This window comes from Acartia tonsa, chromosome 1 (genome assembly GCF_053477335.1).
Source record: "Acartia tonsa isolate MP-2025a chromosome 1, ASM5347733v1, whole genome shotgun sequence".
Classification (NCBI taxonomy): domain Eukaryota; kingdom Metazoa; phylum Arthropoda; class Copepoda; order Calanoida; family Acartiidae; genus Acartia; species Acartia tonsa.
This window is the reverse complement of record NC_137260.1, coordinates 45,153,762-45,172,946: the sequence shown is the minus strand read 5'-3', so window position 1 is coordinate 45,172,946 and position 19,185 is coordinate 45,153,762. Positions and strand designations below refer to the sequence as shown.

General features: G+C 33.1%; 2 protein-coding genes across 6 annotated transcripts in view; both read right to left on the bottom strand.

Annotated features, from left to right (window-relative positions):
• LOC145321516 (uncharacterized) overlaps positions 1-6,499 on the bottom strand; it is a 16,464-nt gene extending 9,965 nt beyond the window's left edge. The window contains exons 1-12 of the mRNA XM_080162927.1: positions 6,137-6,499; positions 5,583-5,919; positions 5,201-5,283; positions 4,855-5,000; positions 4,167-4,332; positions 3,831-3,877; positions 3,395-3,494; positions 2,985-3,167; positions 2,541-2,630; positions 1,998-2,098; positions 1,706-1,775; positions 1,357-1,407 (exon numbers count right to left, since the gene is read on the bottom strand). Of these exons, the coding sequence (XP_080019053.1) occupies positions 1,357-1,407; positions 1,706-1,775; positions 1,998-2,098; positions 2,541-2,630; positions 2,985-3,167; positions 3,395-3,494; positions 3,831-3,877; positions 4,167-4,332; positions 4,855-5,000; positions 5,201-5,283; positions 5,583-5,919; positions 6,137-6,436 (1,674 nt within the window). The 5' untranslated portion in view covers positions 6,437-6,499. The remainder of the gene's footprint in view (positions 1-1,356; positions 1,408-1,705; positions 1,776-1,997; positions 2,099-2,540; positions 2,631-2,984; positions 3,168-3,394; positions 3,495-3,830; positions 3,878-4,166; positions 4,333-4,854; positions 5,001-5,200; positions 5,284-5,582; positions 5,920-6,136) is intronic.
• On the bottom strand, positions 6,496-19,183 carry LOC145321527 (uncharacterized). Of its 5 annotated transcripts, none has more exons than XM_080162935.1 (16): positions 19,158-19,183; positions 15,789-15,848; positions 15,010-15,080; positions 14,541-14,609; positions 14,002-14,084; positions 13,612-13,670; positions 13,123-13,184; positions 12,309-12,590; positions 11,557-11,889; positions 11,051-11,207; positions 10,328-10,387; positions 10,095-10,182; positions 9,440-9,629; positions 8,658-8,740; positions 8,214-8,316; positions 6,496-7,501 (listed from the first exon to the last, which is right to left on the bottom strand). In XM_080162935.1, exons 2-16 carry the CDS (start codon positions 15,839-15,841, stop codon positions 7,248-7,250), a joined length of 1,947 nt encoding a protein of 648 aa, XP_080019061.1. In that variant the 5' UTR covers positions 15,842-15,848; positions 19,158-19,183; the 3' UTR covers positions 6,496-7,247. The 5 variants fall into 5 exon arrangements, with proteins under 5 accessions (XP_080019061.1, XP_080019076.1, XP_080019085.1 ...); XM_080162950.1 differs by having other exon boundaries at positions 6,496-7,498; XM_080162959.1 differs by having other exon boundaries at positions 8,214-8,313.
• Positions 19,184-19,185: the final 2 nt, after the last annotated feature.

Genomic DNA, 19,185 nt, shown 5'->3' with positions numbered 1-19,185 from the left:
CTCTAAGGCCTTTGACTCCATACACAGACAAACACTCTGGAAAATACTAAGAAGTTATGGTATACCTGAAAAGATGATAATTATGATAACTAAATTTTATGACAACTTCCAAGCCTGTGTTTCAGTTGGAAACAATAAGACATCTGATTTCTTTAAAATAAGCACTGGAGTTAGACAGGGATGCATTTTATCACCTATTCTATTTATATTGGTCATTGACTGGGTGATGAAGAAAACCACAGAGGACAAAAAACGTGGTCTCCAGCTGGGCATACTAGGACACCTAGAAGATCTGGACTTTGCTGATGACCTGGCACTGATTTCAGAAACAATTAAACATCTACAAGCTAAGACAGATAGACTAGTCAAATACGCAGGACGAGTCGGGCTCTTTGTTAATGTCAAGAAGACTGAAATTATGAATATACCTACAAACCCTGATCAAACTATAACAATAAATGGTGATCAATTGAAACAAAGCAACAAATTCACCTATTTGGGGAGTGTTATCAGCAGTGAAAATGGCTCAAAAGCTGATGTTAAAACCAGGATTGATAAGGCTAGGGTTGCTTTCAACAGTCTACACAACGTTTGGAATTCAAAGAAACTTGCTCTGAAAACAAAAATCAGACTTTACAACAGTAATGTGAAATCAGTTCTTCTTTATGGAGCTGAATGCTGGAGAACTGTGAAAACTGAATCAAATCAACTTAATGCATTTCACAATAGCTGCCTAAGAAGAATTTGCAAAATATTCTGGCCAAACAAAATATCAAACATTGAGCTGTATGCTAAGACCAAGTGCAATAGTATTGAAGCAGAAGTGAAATTTAAAAGACTAAGGTGGCTAGGACATGTGCTTAGAATGGAACAAAATAGGTTTCCAAAAAAGTGCTTACAATGGAACCCCACCACTGGTAAACGTAAACGGGGACAACCAAAAATGACCTGGCGTCGGAGCACTGAAAAGGACCTCTTTAATTTGGAATTAACATGGGGAGAAGCTGAAGCACTTGCCAAAAAAAGGAATTCATGGAGGAGCAGGGTGGCCGTATTCTCTGGACTCCACAGTCCAAAAGAGAGACGCGCCTGAACTGAAGGTAGACAATTATTGGATATAGGGGAAAAATTGCCGTAAATTTAGGTTGCTACCATGTACATCATTTGGTCAGGTCAGTTCGTTCATCCAGTAGATGAGGGGGGAGGGGTAAAGGGGATGGATGGGGGGGGGGTATCATTATTTTAGCCGGCTATAATTTTTATTTCATAGGAGGATATACATGATGATGTAAGATCCAATTAATAATAAATCCAATATTATGGTATTATATCATTTCGAGAGATGTTAGTTGTTACCTCTTTATAATCTTCATCGAATTCTCTTTTCACATCATATGTTAAAGCACCCTAAAGAATTTTAAAAAAACTTATAATGATTTTGAACAAAAAAAGTAACTAAGGTTTTTAATAAGGGGCCACAGCACAAAATGAGAAGGTTAAACCTAAAGTTATAGTAATTTTTAATCTAAGACTATTATAAAATACATCTCTATTCAAGCAATCATTTAGATTAATTTTGTGTCTTGTAGAAGAGAATCAAGCAATTTTAATTCTTTTCAGGACGATACTAATCTTTGTGTATCTACAATTTTCCCCTAACAAAATGTTATAATTTTTATTACTAAAATTTAAATTGAGGGCTAACCTGTTGCATTAACCATTCAATGGGATTAATTTTTTCCAGTACTTCGTCAGGAAGGCCTTCCAGCCCATCTATACCAGTATTTGTTAATATAAAACATTTATATTTATTCCACTAGTCTCCAAAGTTTTAAAATAACGTTTTATTATTCGTTTGATTAACAACTTTGGGGACCTTCTTGAATTTTGATAGGCAGTTTGTGCATCATTATTAGGAATGTACATCAACTTAGAGGCCATTGTCTTATCACTTTAGATCCCTGACATTTTACTTTATATTAACAAAATACACTCCTGGCTCTATTGGATTGTTATCCAATGGTGTAAACATATAATTGAAGTCATCTTGGTCCTCATGATCAGATACATCCAACTCTGTTTTCAATTTTGACTCAACCTGAATACAATCATCATTCAATCAATCATTTTATCAAACGATAGATAGTGGTATGATAAAAGACCTCTAGAACAACTCCTAGATTATCAATGGGTGAATTTTAATTTATAATATTTACATTGTGCAATTCATCATGATCTAAAATCTAGTGGCTCTATATTCGAAAGGGAAGCTTCCCTAAAATGAAATACCCAATCTGGTCAGTGATTATCTATGTATATTTAAAAAGACAAATAAAAAACCTTACCGCTTTTAAGTAATAATTAGATAATAACATCAATGAGTAGCAACGCATTTTAGAGATCGGATGTCCAACCCAATAGAATTAATGGCAGACCCATTTATAAAAAAAATAGACTAATAGCCTAGCTAAATAGACAGATGTAATTGTACCAAGTGATTTATGAAGTAGCTTAGCTACTAAAAGTATTAATCTATTTACCTTAGTTATAGGTTCTGTTTCTAGTTTCAAGTTAGGTTTCATATCTCCATGGTCTGTTTCTCTCTTCAATATTGATGTTGAAGGTTTTCCCTAATTTTAAAAATCAGTCAATTATATATCAGCATCGCCCTAGAGGTGACTAAAAGCCCTTAAGATGGGGTAATTCAATTTCAATTTTAGTTATTAAAAAAAGGATATATTTTTGAGAGGGACTTTTTTTTCAAGGGACAATTTATCTTAAAAGGATTTAGGCTTATAAAGATGACCTTTATGAAAACGTATAACTTTAAGAGAAGTTAATAAATATATTCTTTTGTCATTTATGCTTTGTGCGCGAAGTTTTCTTTCCTTTTTTGTAACATTTTTTTTCATATAATACATTTGTGAACAGGCTAAAATTTTCTACCCTTAAAGAAGATAAGCTGTAACAAAAATAATAATCACCGGAGTTTTCTTTTCACCCTGAACATGCTGACCATCGCTGTTGACACAATTGTTGAGGCGCACGTGCTCCGAGTTGACCATCTTCTTGTGAACACGGCGCTGGTGAGCAACCAGGTGGTCAGGACGACGACCTTTGTAGTCACACATCTCACACGGATATTGAAATTCGGAATGTTTACTATCCTGAAGTAAAAAAAATGTATAGACAATGACATAGTAATATATTTACAAGGTTAATAATTCTTAATATAGAGCAAGAAGGGAAGGTGATGAGTTCGAATCTCAGATCAACACCGCGTCATAACAATGAACCGCTTTCCCGCAGCCCCAGCGGGAACACCAGCGAGTGGCAAAGAGTCAAGGAGGCCGGGAGAGCAAGCCAGGATTACAATAATAATAATAATACTTACTTTGTGTCTACTCAAAGTTCTGGTAGAGACAGCAATATAACCGCAAACGTCGCAAGGATAAGCTCCATGCTCGTGCTTTCTTTCAACATGATCTTGCAATCTTAAAAAAATATTTTTTGAAATATGGAGAAGATCTATTTTAAAATCAAGTGTATAAAAGTTTCATTTTTTATATTTCTAACAAGTTAAGCATAAAGTATTTTGAATCCTTTGCTTATACAAGGTCAAGAAAAAAGTAATTTTTTCCCCTTTATATACCATTTTTATCATCTATGGTAGAAAGTAGTTAGTTTTTGGCTGTGCCTTATGTAATCTGTTAACTTAACTAATTGAGTTCTAACCATTTCAGGGAAGCTTCATGAAGTTTCTAATTGATAGATACCCCTTAAGAATAGGAACGCAACCAATAGCATAATATGATAAATAAAAATGGTACCTTTGAGGTCTAGGAGTGAAGTAGCTACAATAATTACATTTGAACATCTAAAAATGAACAGATTAGATAAAATATCAATATAGAATATTTCTATTCCATTTTAAATCTATTAATACTTAAGAGTTCTCAGGGGTCAATTCAATGGATAATAAATCAATGTACACCCCCAATGATGAAAATCAAAATAACTCTACATAAAAATAAAATATTAATGACTTGAACCAGCCAATCAAGATATAATAAATGTACCCAAAACTTTGAAGCAAACGAATATTATCTCTCTCTCTCTCTCTCTCTCTACACCATTATTAGATAAGAGAATTTTAAATAAGCTACCTTAGAAGGATGAATTTTGACATGAGCTGTGTACTCTTTATGACTTTTAGAGTTGAAAGTACATTGTTCGCACGTGTACACTGTCTGTACTCCGTGCTTCGAGGCTTTGTGCTTCTTTAGTTTGTCCCCGCGAGTAAATTCACTGTCGCACTCGTCACACTTATACCTGCGACAAGGACAATCATGTAGAGAAGTTGCGCAAAATTAAAGCTAACAAGGGTAATAATAAATAATTATGAACAAACTATCGGCTACGCCCCAAGAATTCTCTAGGGGTAAATAAGGCGAAAAAAATGAGTTCATTTAGGCTTTTAAAAAAAGTAGAAAAAAATTAAGGAATATTTTTTTTCTAGGGGTGATTTCCCCTCCGCCAAATAGCTATAAACCTTCCCAGGACATATGAAAAGCTACTTTGAAAATAAGAACCATATCGGTTCAGCGGTTAGCGAGAACCTTCGCTACAAACAAAAAAAAAGATTACTTCTTTATATAATAGGATAGGATTAAGGCTCCATGATTAAACAAAAGTTAAAAATATACAAATAAAATCAAGATTTTTTAAAGTGGACAATGACATCTAAATACGAAAAAATTCTTCTATTTAAACGAAAATTGGGGCCCGGAATTTGATTAGTTATTAAAAAACTAATTATCATGAAACTATTAAAAAGCAGATGAAACAACTTACTTGACCCCAAGATGTTGAGTTTGAAAATGTTGATTAAGTTTGTCCTTCCTCTTGGCCACATAATCACACTCGACGCAGGGAAATTCACCCACAGGATACTTCCGTGGGGATTTTGTACTCTCCTGTGGGGATTCTCCCTCCCCATCCTAAATTTTTATTACATTAAAACAAATTAACTAGGTAATAGTTCCTTTTCTTAAGTATAAATGGATAATTTTCGCCGTTTCCACTTCTCTGGGGTTAGTCATCTAGGACCCCCCCCCCCCCAATAAAAAATAAAGTGGGAAAGGGGGTATAGCAGGAAATTTGTATGAAATCACATGCAAACTATGTTGTAAAAAATAACCTTGGTATCTCGGGATTTCTTTGGACTAGTTGTTTTTTCTAAATATTCGTCATAGGCTGGCTCTAACTTTACTTCCACTGGTTCTAAACAATACAAGGATGATAATATCCATAAGTAGCAAATCCATTGTTGTACAAACTGACAAGAGTTTTAGTGTGTATGATGAGTGGTCATAAAAGAAAAAAAAACCTTTAAAAATAATTATATTTGTCTTTTGTAGCTTGACCGACAGACGGATGGTCTAAGTAAATTGTTAAATGGATGCTCTTCAAAAAGAGGTAACTTCACTAAAAAATCAGCAGTCGGAAAAAATCACACAAGGGATGGAAATTTTTATTCCCCAATAATGATAAACAAAATTGCCCTTTCTGTGCATTAATACCTGAGTTGTCTGCATCTAAGATTTCTGTAACTTCAGAAGATTCTTCTGATTTTAGCTTTGGAATATCAATAGTACTTTTCTTTTCATCTAGAGTTATAACATTCTGATTTTCATGATCATTGTCAATGCCATGATCTTCACTAGTATCATCTAGTTTCACATCACTAAGAGTTTTTATATTTTCTAAAGGATCCTTCTTGTCGACAGAATCAAGATTAATACTTTCAGCGCCTTTAATAGCTTGTTGAACGGTACCGTTGAAGGCATCTAATCCACCATCAACTGCCTCAGGATCGTCGATATTATCTTCTTCAAAAGCTTCAACATTATTTAGAACCTTAAATAGATCATTATTCATTTTGATTGTAGCTAAAATTTTAATAAGCAATTGCAAATACGTTTAAAAATGTAAGAGCTTTTTACATAGGTACCTACAATATATTCATATCTTTCCTTTTGTTTTATTATAACATATTATCTGGAGCTAGGAAATCTTGTTTCTTTAAAAACTTTAAAATGAATAAAAACAATGAAATAAAATGAATATTACCAACCTTTGAGATCCGATTTAAATCAACCATTTCCTTACTAAGTGTATCTTCATCTTTTGCTGCATCATTTGTACCTTCAGTATCTGTGACAACATCTTTTTGAGATTCTTCATTTGCGTTTTTGTTGACTCCTATTAAATCTTTTGATATTTCAGAAATATTTTCTAAATTTTTAGATAAGGTTTCATCTTGGATTAAATTATTTGTTTCTTCTTCTAATTTTGAATTTTCAAAGTATGATTTTTTGGAGACTATTACAGAAGTCCTTGAAGAATTATCTTCTTCCATTTTGATTTTTTCCATCTATTTTTATATAATAATAATCACACTTTATATATTTAACTACATTTTAATTTAAAATATTCTGAAAAAAATGATGTTAATAACAATCACAAGAAATTTTGATAAAAGTCTAAAGATTACAATATAGTCAGCACGGTTACATCTGTTTAACTTATCACACCATAAGATATTTTCCAGTATGGCTTTCAAACCGATTTATATCCGCTGTATGAAAACCGGTTCTCTGCCATACTGAAAAATTATGTATAGCATCGTATTACAGACAACTTTCTACAAATATTAAAATTTAAAAAATCATAAAATAATACCTACCACATTTGTAAGCCCTGGCTTTCGGCCTCTAACAAGGCTGGTTTTAAATTTACAATTTTTCATTTTAATTTTTGCGGAAAACTGTCTATGATACGTTGCGATAGATGATTATTAAACTATTTTATTAAAAACATAGTTGGACTACAAAATATTTACTCATTTACAATTTTGGAAGTCTAAATAAATGATTCTCTGATCTAATTCTATTACCTATATACTTTATTTTGTTTCATAAATGTAATAATTTACTAGGTAAATAATAAAAAAATAACAAATGTAATATATTATATTCGTAATTTACATAAATGTATAAAATAAAATCTATTTTTTTTTGTACATCATAAATAACAGACAAGACGTGAACTAGAATTTGGAAGCTCTAAAAGTATTTATGATAATAAACTCGTTTCAATCACAGATAATTTAAAATAAGGCCGAAAAAATACTGTTTTGTTACTTTGAGATCATTTTTATTCTTAGTCAATATAAGAATTGTTTATCAATGTTTAGGTTTGTCTCCTGTTTTGAGGGGTCTTTTTTCCCTGAACAGTTTTGGAGTTCCTGTTGACCCGTCTCCAGTCGGTCTAGGTACTTGTGTGGTTCCAGGTTGTCCAGGTACTGGACTGGCTCCTGATTTTCCAGGTACCAGTCTTGCTCCATGTTGTCCAGCTAACGGACTGGCCTTAGGTTTTCCAGGAACCAGTCTTGCTCCTGGTTGTCCAAGTGAAATTCTGGTCGTACCCGATTTTTCTGCTCATTCAATGAATACAATGAGTATGAAAGCAAATTACAAATATGTATACCTATGAACGTCGCGTTGTAAATGTAAAGTCAAACAAAATTATGTTGACAATTGAGCACAGTAATTTTAACAAGTTAAAAGTTTGATATTTTTGCAGGTATTGTCAATAAAGACCAGGGAGTAAGGGAGAGGACAATGGATCGAATATTCAATTTTTAGGAGTCTCAGACTTTGGGTACTGGCTTAAAGGGAATGTGCACGAATACAGCAGATTCTGACTGACTTTGGGTACTTGCGCATCAATGCCCCGCTAACTAGCTGAGCTAGTTTTGAATATGCAGACAGAATAATTTAATATTAATGGCTGGTTTTAACAAATATTTTTTCCCAAGAAAATAACTATTTTCTTAGAACTAATTTTGTTCTAAATTAGGTTACCATGATCCCTTTACAATTTTGGTAAAATTTTCTTGATAAATCTGGTTTTCATTGCTTTTCAGCGAACCCTCTTAAATTGAATTAATTGCCCATTGTCCCCTCACTTACTCCCTGATAAAGACTGCTTATGATATAAAAGATATAATGTTTTTTTCAGCAATAAAACTATTTCTGTCTTTAGGATCCTTAAGAAATTTCTACCTTCGCGTATCTTACTCGGGCGGACATACCCTAGCTATGGAGAAGCTCTGTTACAAAAAAGAAAACATTTTTTATTATGAATACCTGAGTTGTAGCAAGTTGGTGATAAACCCCCACAATCCCCTCTCCCTGAGGTAAGTGGCGACAAAATAGGGGAGACGTTTCCGTTGTCTTTATTACTACTGCTAATAATTTACATATCAGGATTATTTTTATTGGGAAAAAAATCAGGGAAGAAAAACTGCATTGATTTCACTTTTGACAGTTAAATACAATTGAAATGTTAAAGTTTGTTTTAAATGTAGATAAAAATTATTGTTTGAAAGACTGCTGTTTGGAAACAATCAATAATGTTTACAAGTACCCAAAGTTTTTTGAGCTAAAGAATGAGAGAGTACATTTCTAAAACTTTGGGTACAAGTATAATTTACTTACAGTACAATGTACCCCCCTCCCGGACATATTCTGATTACCATCACTGGTCAATGGTTACTAAATATTCAAGGTAAAAATAAAGTGTAAATTCCTCGAGCTTTGTTTGGGAGTAGCAAGGCTTCTCTTCATAATTCTTTTACGTGAAATTTCTTTACTGCTAGATTTTATCACCATTTCTAAATATTTAAACAATAAAACTTTTCAGTATCGCTTCGAAACCGATTAATATTCAGTGGATTATAACCGGTTCTCAGCCATACTGAAAAATAATGTATCATATCGTATTATACCTAGAAAATATTCCACTAATAAGTAACAAAACAAAAATTCTAAAATTAATACCAGTTATGCATTTAGTAATAAGACCAGGACAGAATAAAGGGTGATCCCTGTAGCATAACCGACATACCTACAGACCAAGAAATTATCCTATACTAGGTGCACATTGGTAAGGGGAATCTTCAAACAAAAAAGTATCATCTAACATTACAATCAGCCAAAAAATTCATGTATCCCCCAAAACGTTTCAGACATACAGAGACTAAAGTACATACAGACGAACATATGGAATTATAGAGAAGTTTCATTTCTACAAATGTATTGTGCAAACATAATAAGTAGGCTAGGTGGATAATTTCACATGATTAACCCCCCACAAAATTTTATTTTATTTTAACAGCTGATTTATTATTACCTGTAATTTACAACAGATTATTATGTTTTCTAATAAAAGGATACTCTGTAGGGCTAACTATCGATTAACGAACTGACCAATAAATGACAGGGGAAAAAGCAAGCTAAATTAAAGACAATTTTTCCCCTGTCATAATATCCAGGTAAAGTCTATATAATTTATTTTAAAACTACCAGCTAACCTGAATTAAAAGAAACTTTCTCTTGTTCAATCTGGACATCAAGCGGACTGGTGGTATCCATATCAACCTCAACATCTTTCCTATCTTCATCATTACCAATTTCACTTTTGTTGTCATCCTCGCTGTCGCTATCATCGTCAAATACTCCAGATAATGAAGAGTTTAGGCCTGTCAGTGGTTTGAGCCCCTCCTGTTTTAGGATAAATTATTATCATTCAAGTAATGAAAAAAGTTGCACTATTTTCGGGTATCTGGTTAATTAAAATCGTCCATTGTCTTAAACCTTAAAATGAATCCCAATGGGTTATATGGTGCAAAACAGCAATTTCTTTTCATGGGTGTATTATCTGCACCTGAATAAAAATTTAAAATTTCCCCTTTACTTCAAATAATAAGAATTAAGTATAACCAGCTTTTTAACAGTATTTATAATATAGTATATTTGTATTTCATTGTCATAGACATACTAAGTTAATATTATTTTCAAGGAACATTAGTGAGAAATTTTTCCCTCTACTCACATATTTTTCACCCCACACTTAACCGGGGACCCCATGCAGAATATACTCCCCTATTTATTTTTTATAGCTAAAACTACTATATAGGTACCTAATGAAGTTTTTTGTCTGTCTTTTAGAAAAAAAAACATTTTTACCTTCTTGTTTGTCTGCTGAGAAGATTCAGTTTTGAACAGATCTCTTTTCACTGAAAACGGCTTAGACAGAACGGGTCTTGATTTCTGATTTGTATTTCATTTTACAACAATACATTGTTATAATTTTCAACAATTTGTGTTTATTTTAATATGAAATTAAATCGTTTATACTGTAAATTAAGTTATAAATAAAATATATTTTAATAAAAGTTGATGCAAAAATAAATTCCTGAAACTTGCTAGGGCTGAATTTTCTCATTCCCGGCGAGGTAATAGCACGCAGAGCCAACAATCTAAAAATACCAAAATGTTAATTAATATAGAAAATAATAGGGTTGGGCCGGATATCTGGCCAACGTTCGATATCCGGCAATTTACCGGATATCCGGCGTCAAAAATCAGCCGGATATCATGTAACCGGATAGTTTTATTATCCGGTATCCGGCCGGATATAAAAAAATGACCGGATATCCGGCCCAACCCTAGAAAATAATAGGATGTATGTCTGTCTGTAGCTCAAGATCTTGCTTACCACTTAAACGATAAATTTCCCCTTTACAATGAATCTTATTATAGGTCCAGCGAAGGTTTATAACTATTTTGGGGGAGGGAACTTCCACCCGGCCTCTTAAGAGACACAAACCCTGCAAATAAATCTCCCTAATTTAGATACACTTTTTCTTTAAAAAAATTAGTGAATGTTTGAATTAACAACCCAACTCCCCCCCCCCCCCCCTCCCAACATTCTTCACGTGCCCGAAGAGGCCTCTAGGGGCATAGTCGATATTATTTTTTTAAAGCTAGGATTCCCCAAGAAAAAAGTTAATAGAACAATTATCTTATAAATAATTTTATTATATGTCATTAATACAAGAAATCAAAATCTTTTTATAAGATTATGCACCCTCTTCATTATAACCATATTTAACAGGAATCCTAAAGAAGGTGATAATTACCTGGAAGGAGCACTGCCAGGAATGCTAGGAAACGTTGATAACCTCTTTGTCTGAGGTGTTCCCGCCATTTGAACTTTGACCTCACTGCCTCCAGCAGAAGTTTTACTAGCACTGCCTGCCTTGTTTTCAGATGAAGTAAAGAGTAATGAACTTCCTGTTTAGTAGATATATGTTATCAAGTATTACAAATTAACCCTGCCCTAATTTAATAATAATCCAGGGGTGTATATTCTGCACAAGATTCATTTCTTTTCCCCGCTACTAATTTTTTAAATTTTTTTCTACCAAGAGGGGGGGAAGGGAAATGGAAAAATATTTAAAGAACTCTATATTTTATTCATTGTATAATTTTTAAAGTTTTTTTCACCAAGGACCTAGGAAAATAGAAAAAAATTAAGTTCTCTTCCCCCCCCCCCCAAACCACATATTTTTTTTACCCCCCCTCCCCCTTAAACAGGGTCAATTTTGCAGAATATACTCATTACTCATAAACATATTTCTTCCTGAAGGTCTAATTGCTTTAGACTGGTGGGCAGGAGTGCTTGTAGCCAGCATGGGTGTTCCTGGAGTAGAACCTGGAGGCTGGATTATGGGTGTGCCCAGAGAGTGATGGTTGTAGGGGGACACAAAATTATTACTTTTTCGTCCCAGTATGGGGGTTGTTGGGACGTTGGAGTTAGATGAGTTTGCTTCAATTTTGAGTGGCGTTGCACCCTGGCCTGATATGTTTAGATCCAGAGGGTGTAGGGGGGTGCATAGGGCCACGCTGGACCCGAACAAGGAGGATGCTGGTTGCTCGGGGGTGTCAGGTGTTAATAAACCTTTGCTTGATTCACATTCTAGAAAAATGGAAAACTGTCTATAACTTTTTTTCTAAGTTATAGTTTATTCTCACTTAGAACCAAGAATAACTTCTTTGTATGCATAATAATATTTGTATGTAGTAAATGATAAGAATTGTATTTTTAGGTATTGATAACAAATTACAACTATTCCAAAGTGTGGCTGCTGTGAAGATTCCTCCTTCTTTATGTAATAAAATAAAAAATCCGCTGTTTCTGCCGTTTTTCAATAAAATTGGTCGACCCCTATTCAATTACAAATTCCTTTGAAGCGTCAGTTGGACTAAATATATCTCTTTTTTAACCTAAAATAAGTCGAAAATACGGGCTTTTTTTCTTGATCAATTTCGGTTGAGTTGATATCCAAATAGAATTTTCTTTTTTTAACTTAAAAATAACAAGGAAAAAAAAGTTACCTCCTAGCGGACTTTCAGGCCGTGACAACAAAGAACTCGCCAGCGAGCTTGTATTCATCGTACTGCCCAAGTTACGGTCGTGCATGATCAACATATCCGATGATATGTTTAATCCTCTGCTTGGGGTATTGTTCAAACTAGATCTTGACAGGGTCGTCAATTTGCTTGGAGTGAAGGCAAGACTTCTGCGAGATTGTTCAAATGAAGAATTTGCATTATCGTTGGCAAATATTTGATCAATGCTTGTGTTGTTTGATGGTGTTGACTGTTGAAATGGAGAATCTAAACATAAAAAAAATGATGAAAAGGGAAAGATTCAAAAAATGATTTTCCAACTTTTTAGATAAGTCATATTAGAATATAAGCATCAAATAGTACATTAAAATATTATTCACAAATGAATCTACAACTTCATTGTTCTTCTAACAATATGATTATGATTTTGGATAAACTCCTTATAAAGTCTTCATGACACTATTCCTTATTTTAGTTTTCCTAGCAAAATTGGCTAAACTCGCTACAATATTAAACTCTACAGTGCAGTGTAGAGTCTACAATATCCAATGGATCTTAAGGGATAAGACAACGGCCGATAAATTGAAATACAACCCCAGTGATGATAAAAAAAATATTTCTCTATCTGTAGATTACAATTAGTAGTTTAAACATACGAACACTCAAATTACTGAACTTACTTATCAAAATTCAATAGTCCCAAAAGTTGTTGAGCCAAAAAATAAGAAAGCTAGACATAAACTATGGGGTCAAGTGTAGAAAGAGTCTATTGTCCCCTCCCTCCCTGTTGTTTTCTTACTTGTGATTGATGGAACGGTAGCTATGGGAGATCCAGGTAGAGGTGAACAAATCTGACGCAATCTAAATATTAAGTTAACTATAGGTACCTAGGCAAAATTCCTATTTGAAAATTATTTTATGTATTGATGGAATTGGAATATTTAAAGATATTGACAAAGCTGGAAAACTATAGGTAGAAATGACATTGCAATACAACTTAAAGTGGTATCCCTCAAAGTGACGTTTTGAGCACAAATACCCCCTCCCTTCTTATTTCTTTTATACAAACTTAAATCAAGAGAGGGGGGGGGGGAAGGGTTCGTTACCTGCTACCCTTCCACCCTTAATTTCAATATATTTAAAAATAGGGGGGGGGGGGGATTTGTATGCTTGACTGGCACTTTGTTGGAAAGCACCAAACTTAGTGCCTCTACAAATAAAACGTAATGAAGTGTCACATCAAATAAATTAAATTATTCTATTTTTTTTTGTTACAAATAAACTAAACCTGTTGTATAATTCTTCTGTTGAAACAACTGAAGAAAGGTATCTCTCTGTTACATTCCACTAATTTCAAGTACATTTCATTGTTAATATCATCATTTTAAAAAGGGGGGGGGGGCGGATCAGACAATTTTTTAACCCAAACCTAAAACACAAAGGAAATAAAAAAAGGGTTCCAAGCACTGAATTAAGGGATTTTGTAGAACTGTTAAGAAACGGCGGCGTAACATCGGCCGCTCTCGCCGAAAGCCACAGTTTCTCGCGGATTTTAAAATGTCTCATCCGCTTCCGCCAAGGCATTTTTAAGGCATATTGTCTTAAACATGGTAAGTATAGTTAATCGACACAAACGTCAAAGAAATAATTTGGTTTGATGTTAAGAATGAAAATGCGCCTGATGATCAATAATGTTATTTGCAGGTGTGAGAGGTGTTGTTGTAGGTGTCAGAGGCAACCTTTGTCCAGGACTCCAGCTACCTGAAATAACACCTTTATATTCATCCCATCCGCTAATCGTCTGGTTCGAATCTAGGCTTAACACCGCGTAATAATTAAAGACTTAAAAAATGGAGTTAGTTCTACTTAAAGATACCGAAAACAAAGTGTTTAGTACATCTTGATTATATAGATTATTATTACATTACCTTTAAAATGCCTTAATTTGTTGATATTTGTATTTATTTGTAACTATTTACTGGAATCAAATGCTTTGGAAAATCAAAAATATTTAGGTTACTAGGATGTTTCTTAATGTACTGTGTTTTATTTGATCTCCAAGTAGGTTGTATATTCTGCACAAGATTCATGTTTTCCCGTCTGCAAAAAAGTTTTATTTCTCCTCTAAATGCAGTCAGCTATTTCAAGAGTATTCTTTATTTAATTATATATTATACATTATATATATGGCATACATACGCCCCACCCATTTAGTACCTGGGCTTGATATGTAGCTTCTCCCAGAGATGACGGAGAGGGCTGGTGAATGCGGCACCAAATGCGGCTCTAAACAACATAGGAATTAAAGAATTAACACACAAAAAAATATTATGTGTCATGTGGGAAACTTAAATGATAAGTTGGCACTTGTAGGTTGGTTTGTGTAGTGTGTAATATAAATATGTAAAATGTAGTTAATAACTTAATTTATCATTTATAAATATTTGATTTTACTCAGGTCTTTACAAATATTGAAATAGTTATCTGGTATTGTAGATATTAAAATAGAATATTGTAAGATTAAAACCAGTTTTGGAAAGCTTAAGCCCGGACAAACAAAAGAGGCATTTATTTTAATTTATTATAGACCCCCTTTAAGAAAGTCCAGTCTTACTTAGTTTAGCTCTAAAATATATTATTTTTTTTTCTCTGATTAAATATTAGATTCTTATACATATAAACAAACTTTGCGTTAAAGCAGATTCCAAAGTGAAGAAAATCGGAGTTCCAGGTACATTCTGATCATAGATGCTGTCCCTAAATATAATAACAGATTTAAACTTCGGTAAAATTCAGAAATGTATGGGATACTTTTCGGTTGTAAAGGGTTTCCTTGAAATGGTACTACCTAAATCTTATGTAACATATTTTTTCTGTTAATACAAGACAAACCAAGAGGATAAGAGGCTAATTCAGGGTCCCATTTTGTGCATTACATAGTACATACCTACCTATTTCATTTTAGTAAAGTTTTTTTTTAAGCTTTACAAATCTTACCCATTACAAAGGTTTCATTACTAAATTGTAACAAATCAAGGAGATTTTTAAAACAAATTATTAATTCAGCTGAATGAAATAAACCTACTGTGAACTCCTTTTTTTTATCAATTTATAGCGATCATAATTTAGGACAGTATATTTTTATGTGAAAAAAAAGTTAATTTTGGAAATATGATTGGTAATTTAACCATAAACAATCAGGAGTTCTATTAAAGAATCCGAATTTCGATATGAAGCTTGACGCGAGTATTCATTGGTAGGTCTTATTTCCCAAAATCACACAAAAATTTGGAAAAGTACGGCTAACGACTCAGCCGTTTTTTTTTGGCTATTTTTAGGACAAATCTACCATTAATTACGTAGGAATCAACCTTTTGAAACTCATGTGAATTGATACCCAAAACCATAATTTACTGATTGCATGTCTTCTACAAAAAAAAATAGCATGCATCTATGACAACTTACCTACTGTTCTCTGTAGCCAGTATGTATCCAGAATTAGGGCTGTAATTATCCATTTTAAACCTTTTTAATCAATACAAACATGATTTTGTCATTGTCAGCGAGAAACCCCTCGTTAGGTCAAGTATTAAAACAATAGAGGGAGAAGAGGGTTATATAACTAAGTCCTCGCTTAATGGAACCTGAGCCGACTTATAATTGGGTCTTTGAATAACAGCCAATAGTGTAGGAAATATTAACCAGCTAAGTCGCTACAAAAGAGCAGAAAATAATTTACGAAAAATGTCCCCAACACTGGATCCTGGTAGTTATCTGGATTATATACAGACTGGCCAGCCAATTTTGAAAATAAAAAACGTACATAACGTACACAAAAAAATACGTTACGTACATAAAAAAAGTAAAAAAACGTACAAGAACGTACATTCCTAATAAAAATAAGTTAAATAATTTTCTAGTTACCTATTATCAATACATTTAAGTCTACTAGCAGCTACCTGTAAAGGAGAACCATAGCGAACTAACAGACACAAGATATCCTATTACTCTATTCAAAAAAACTAGCGTCTACGCTCCTAAAGGCCTCTAGGGGCACTTGAGGAGGAGAGAGTTGAATTCAATAAAAAAAAACATGGATGACAAAATACATAAGTAGCGAAGCTCAAAAGTTATGTATAGACATCTGGAAAAAAATTAACTTAAAATCAGTGAGCAATTAAAATTCATTTTTGGGGGGAGGAGGTAGTTTTTTTTCTAAAGTCAATTTCTCTTGGGAGGGTGGATAGTGATACTCTTTCCCAAAATAGTTATTATGTACAAAGTATATCCTATTATAAGGACCAGCGACTACGCCCTTAGAGGCCTCTAGAGGAACTTGATTAGGGGGGGGGGAGTTGAATTCAAAAACCTATTTTTTTTATTTAAAAATAAAAAGTAAAAAACAAGGATGACAACATCCTTCAGTAGCGAAGCTCAAAAGTTATTGATGGAAATCTGGGAACTATATAAACTATAGAGTAGTGTCGTAAAAAATAAGCATTTAACTTATTTAAATAAATTACAAAACCTTTGAAAAATATATAATAACGTGAAAATCTAGGAATAAATTCAGCCCCCCAACCAATAAGCAAATCTCAATGAAATTTAGTGGAAGTATTAAGAAGGAAAACTAATACAATCCCTTAAAATTACAACCGACTATCAGGAATATGAGTTGTGAAAATCACAAAAACCTATACATCTAGGAATCGATCTAGCACTGCAACAAATAGACAAACCTTAAAGAAACTTTTTGAAAATATGTAGAATGTGAATTTATTTATTCCCTGAAAATTTGAGCCGTCTATCTTGAATAGAAGTCGAGAAAACCATGAAAAAAAGAAAATCTAGGAATAGATCTAGCACCCAACCAAAAGGCAAATCTCAATGAAAATATGTAGAATGTGAACTTATTCAATCAAAAAACAGGAGCCGAGAAAATCACGTTTCTCCAATAGCATAACGGACTGACAAAGTGATTATAGAGTAGCTTCGCTAATAAATTTTTTAGTGAGGGAGGGGGAAGTAGACCATCCCCATTTCTGATTTCAATTTTGAAAAGAAAGAATAAATAGGGGAAGGGTGGTGATTTTTTTCTAAGAGTAGTTTCTCTTGGGAGGGTTGTTGTACCCTCTCCCAGGACCTATGAGAAGCTACTCTGTAAAGGAGAACCATATCGGTTTAGCGGTTAGCAAGAACCTTCGGTACAAATAAACTGACAGAGAGACATACATCCTGTTATTACGTACTAAGTATATTCTATCAAATAAAGTAGTAAGTTTTTGGTCTGATGCTTAAGATTTTCATAACTACTTCACACAGTTACCGAGAAAATAGCCTACAACCTCACAAAGATCATGTCGATTCAGCAGTTAGCGAGATTCTTTGTTACAGAAAAAAAGGATTTATAGGATAAACATATAATAGGATATAGGGTTATTTTGTCTATTGCTAAAGATCTCAGAAAATACTAGTCTTTAATACAAAGTAAATCAATGCCTGTCTGTCTAAAGCTTAAGATCTTGGTAACCGCTGAACAGATTGGGTTTTAAATTCTAATCTTCAGGGAATATATCTACTGGTCCTGTGGTAGTTTTAGGCTATTTTCTTAGAGTGTGGGAAACCCTACCTCCCAAAAAAATCAACCAACCCTCAATTTATTTTTGTAAACTAATGCAAATCAGCGGGGTGGGGGAACCCCCACCGCACCCTGGGGCGAAGCCTAAATGAAAAAAATAATCACAATCTTTTTTTATATTTTTTTTGACAAATTTCCAACAAACGATTCTATAAAAGAGGGGACGAAGCCTCTAGAGGCTAGGGGCGAAGCCTCTAATCCTAGTAGAAAGTAAAAAGCTTTAAGTGTCCCTCCCCCAAAGAAAATAGCAAAAAACCACCACAGGACTATTAGGTATATTCCGTGAAGAGTAGAGCCCAATAGGTTCAGTGGTTACTGAGATATTAAGCTTCTGATATACAGACGGACAAGCAGACAGACAGACATCATTTTACTTTGTATTATAGATAATATACTATTTTTGTAATACTTTTTGTACAAATACAAATAAATATACAAATACTTTTATACTTATATTTGATTCTTATTCTTTAAAAACTGAAGATACCAAAAAATAAGACTTCTTAATCCTAAACTGAGCACCATATGATATCTCGGAAAATTTACCCAAGTATATAAAGAATTTGAAAAAAATTATCGTAAAATCTATTAAAGGGGTAGTTGCATGAAATGCATTTAAACTTGAATTTAGTCAACTGCATATCTCTTTCTGTTCAATAGTTTAAACTAAATCTTTAGGACATATATTTCAAATCCATAAATTTAAACTGTAAGTTCTAATAACAAATATGCATAATTTACCTACATGTTTTTGTTCTATGAAAATTTAAGATAATATTGAATTTATTTAATATAATACACCTATAGTTTTTGTTAAAATTTTCGTACAAAACATACAAATTACTTTTCTGCTAATATTTGATTCTTATTTTTTTTTAAAAAACGTAAAACGTACAAAAATACAAATTTCAAAATACGTTACGTACACATATCAAAATAACGTCCAGAACGTACACAGATTCGATGCGTAACGTACAAAACGTACACTCTGGCCAGTCTGTATATATTTTTACTTTTCAAAAATATCAGAAACTTAGTTTATCAATAATATTAATCAGCAATCAACTTCCTAATCAATCTATAATTGTCATATCTAATACAAATAATCGTTCTCTTAATGTTTTCGAAGTCTCAATTTATCATTTAAATAAAACTTTTTTTTTGTAGAATAATTAAGACAATGCAATAACAAAAACCTCTTCGATTTTAGGCTCTCCGGCCTTA

What these genes read in the sequence shown, in the direction of transcription:
- LOC145321527 (XM_080162935.1), bottom strand. Translation starts at nt 15,841, where the DNA reads ATGGATAATTACAGCCCTAATTCTGGATACATACTGGCTACAGAGAAC. An exon ending in CTGGCTACAGAGAACAGTAG is followed by an intron (nt 15,081 to 15,788) that starts GTAAGTTGTCAT and finishes TATTATATTTAG; the next exon opens with GGACAGCATCTATGATCAGA. An exon ending in CTCAGCAGACAAACAAGAAG is followed by an intron (nt 9,630 to 10,094) that starts GTAAAAATGTTT and finishes ATCCTAAAACAG; the next exon opens with GAGGGGCTCAAACCACTGAC.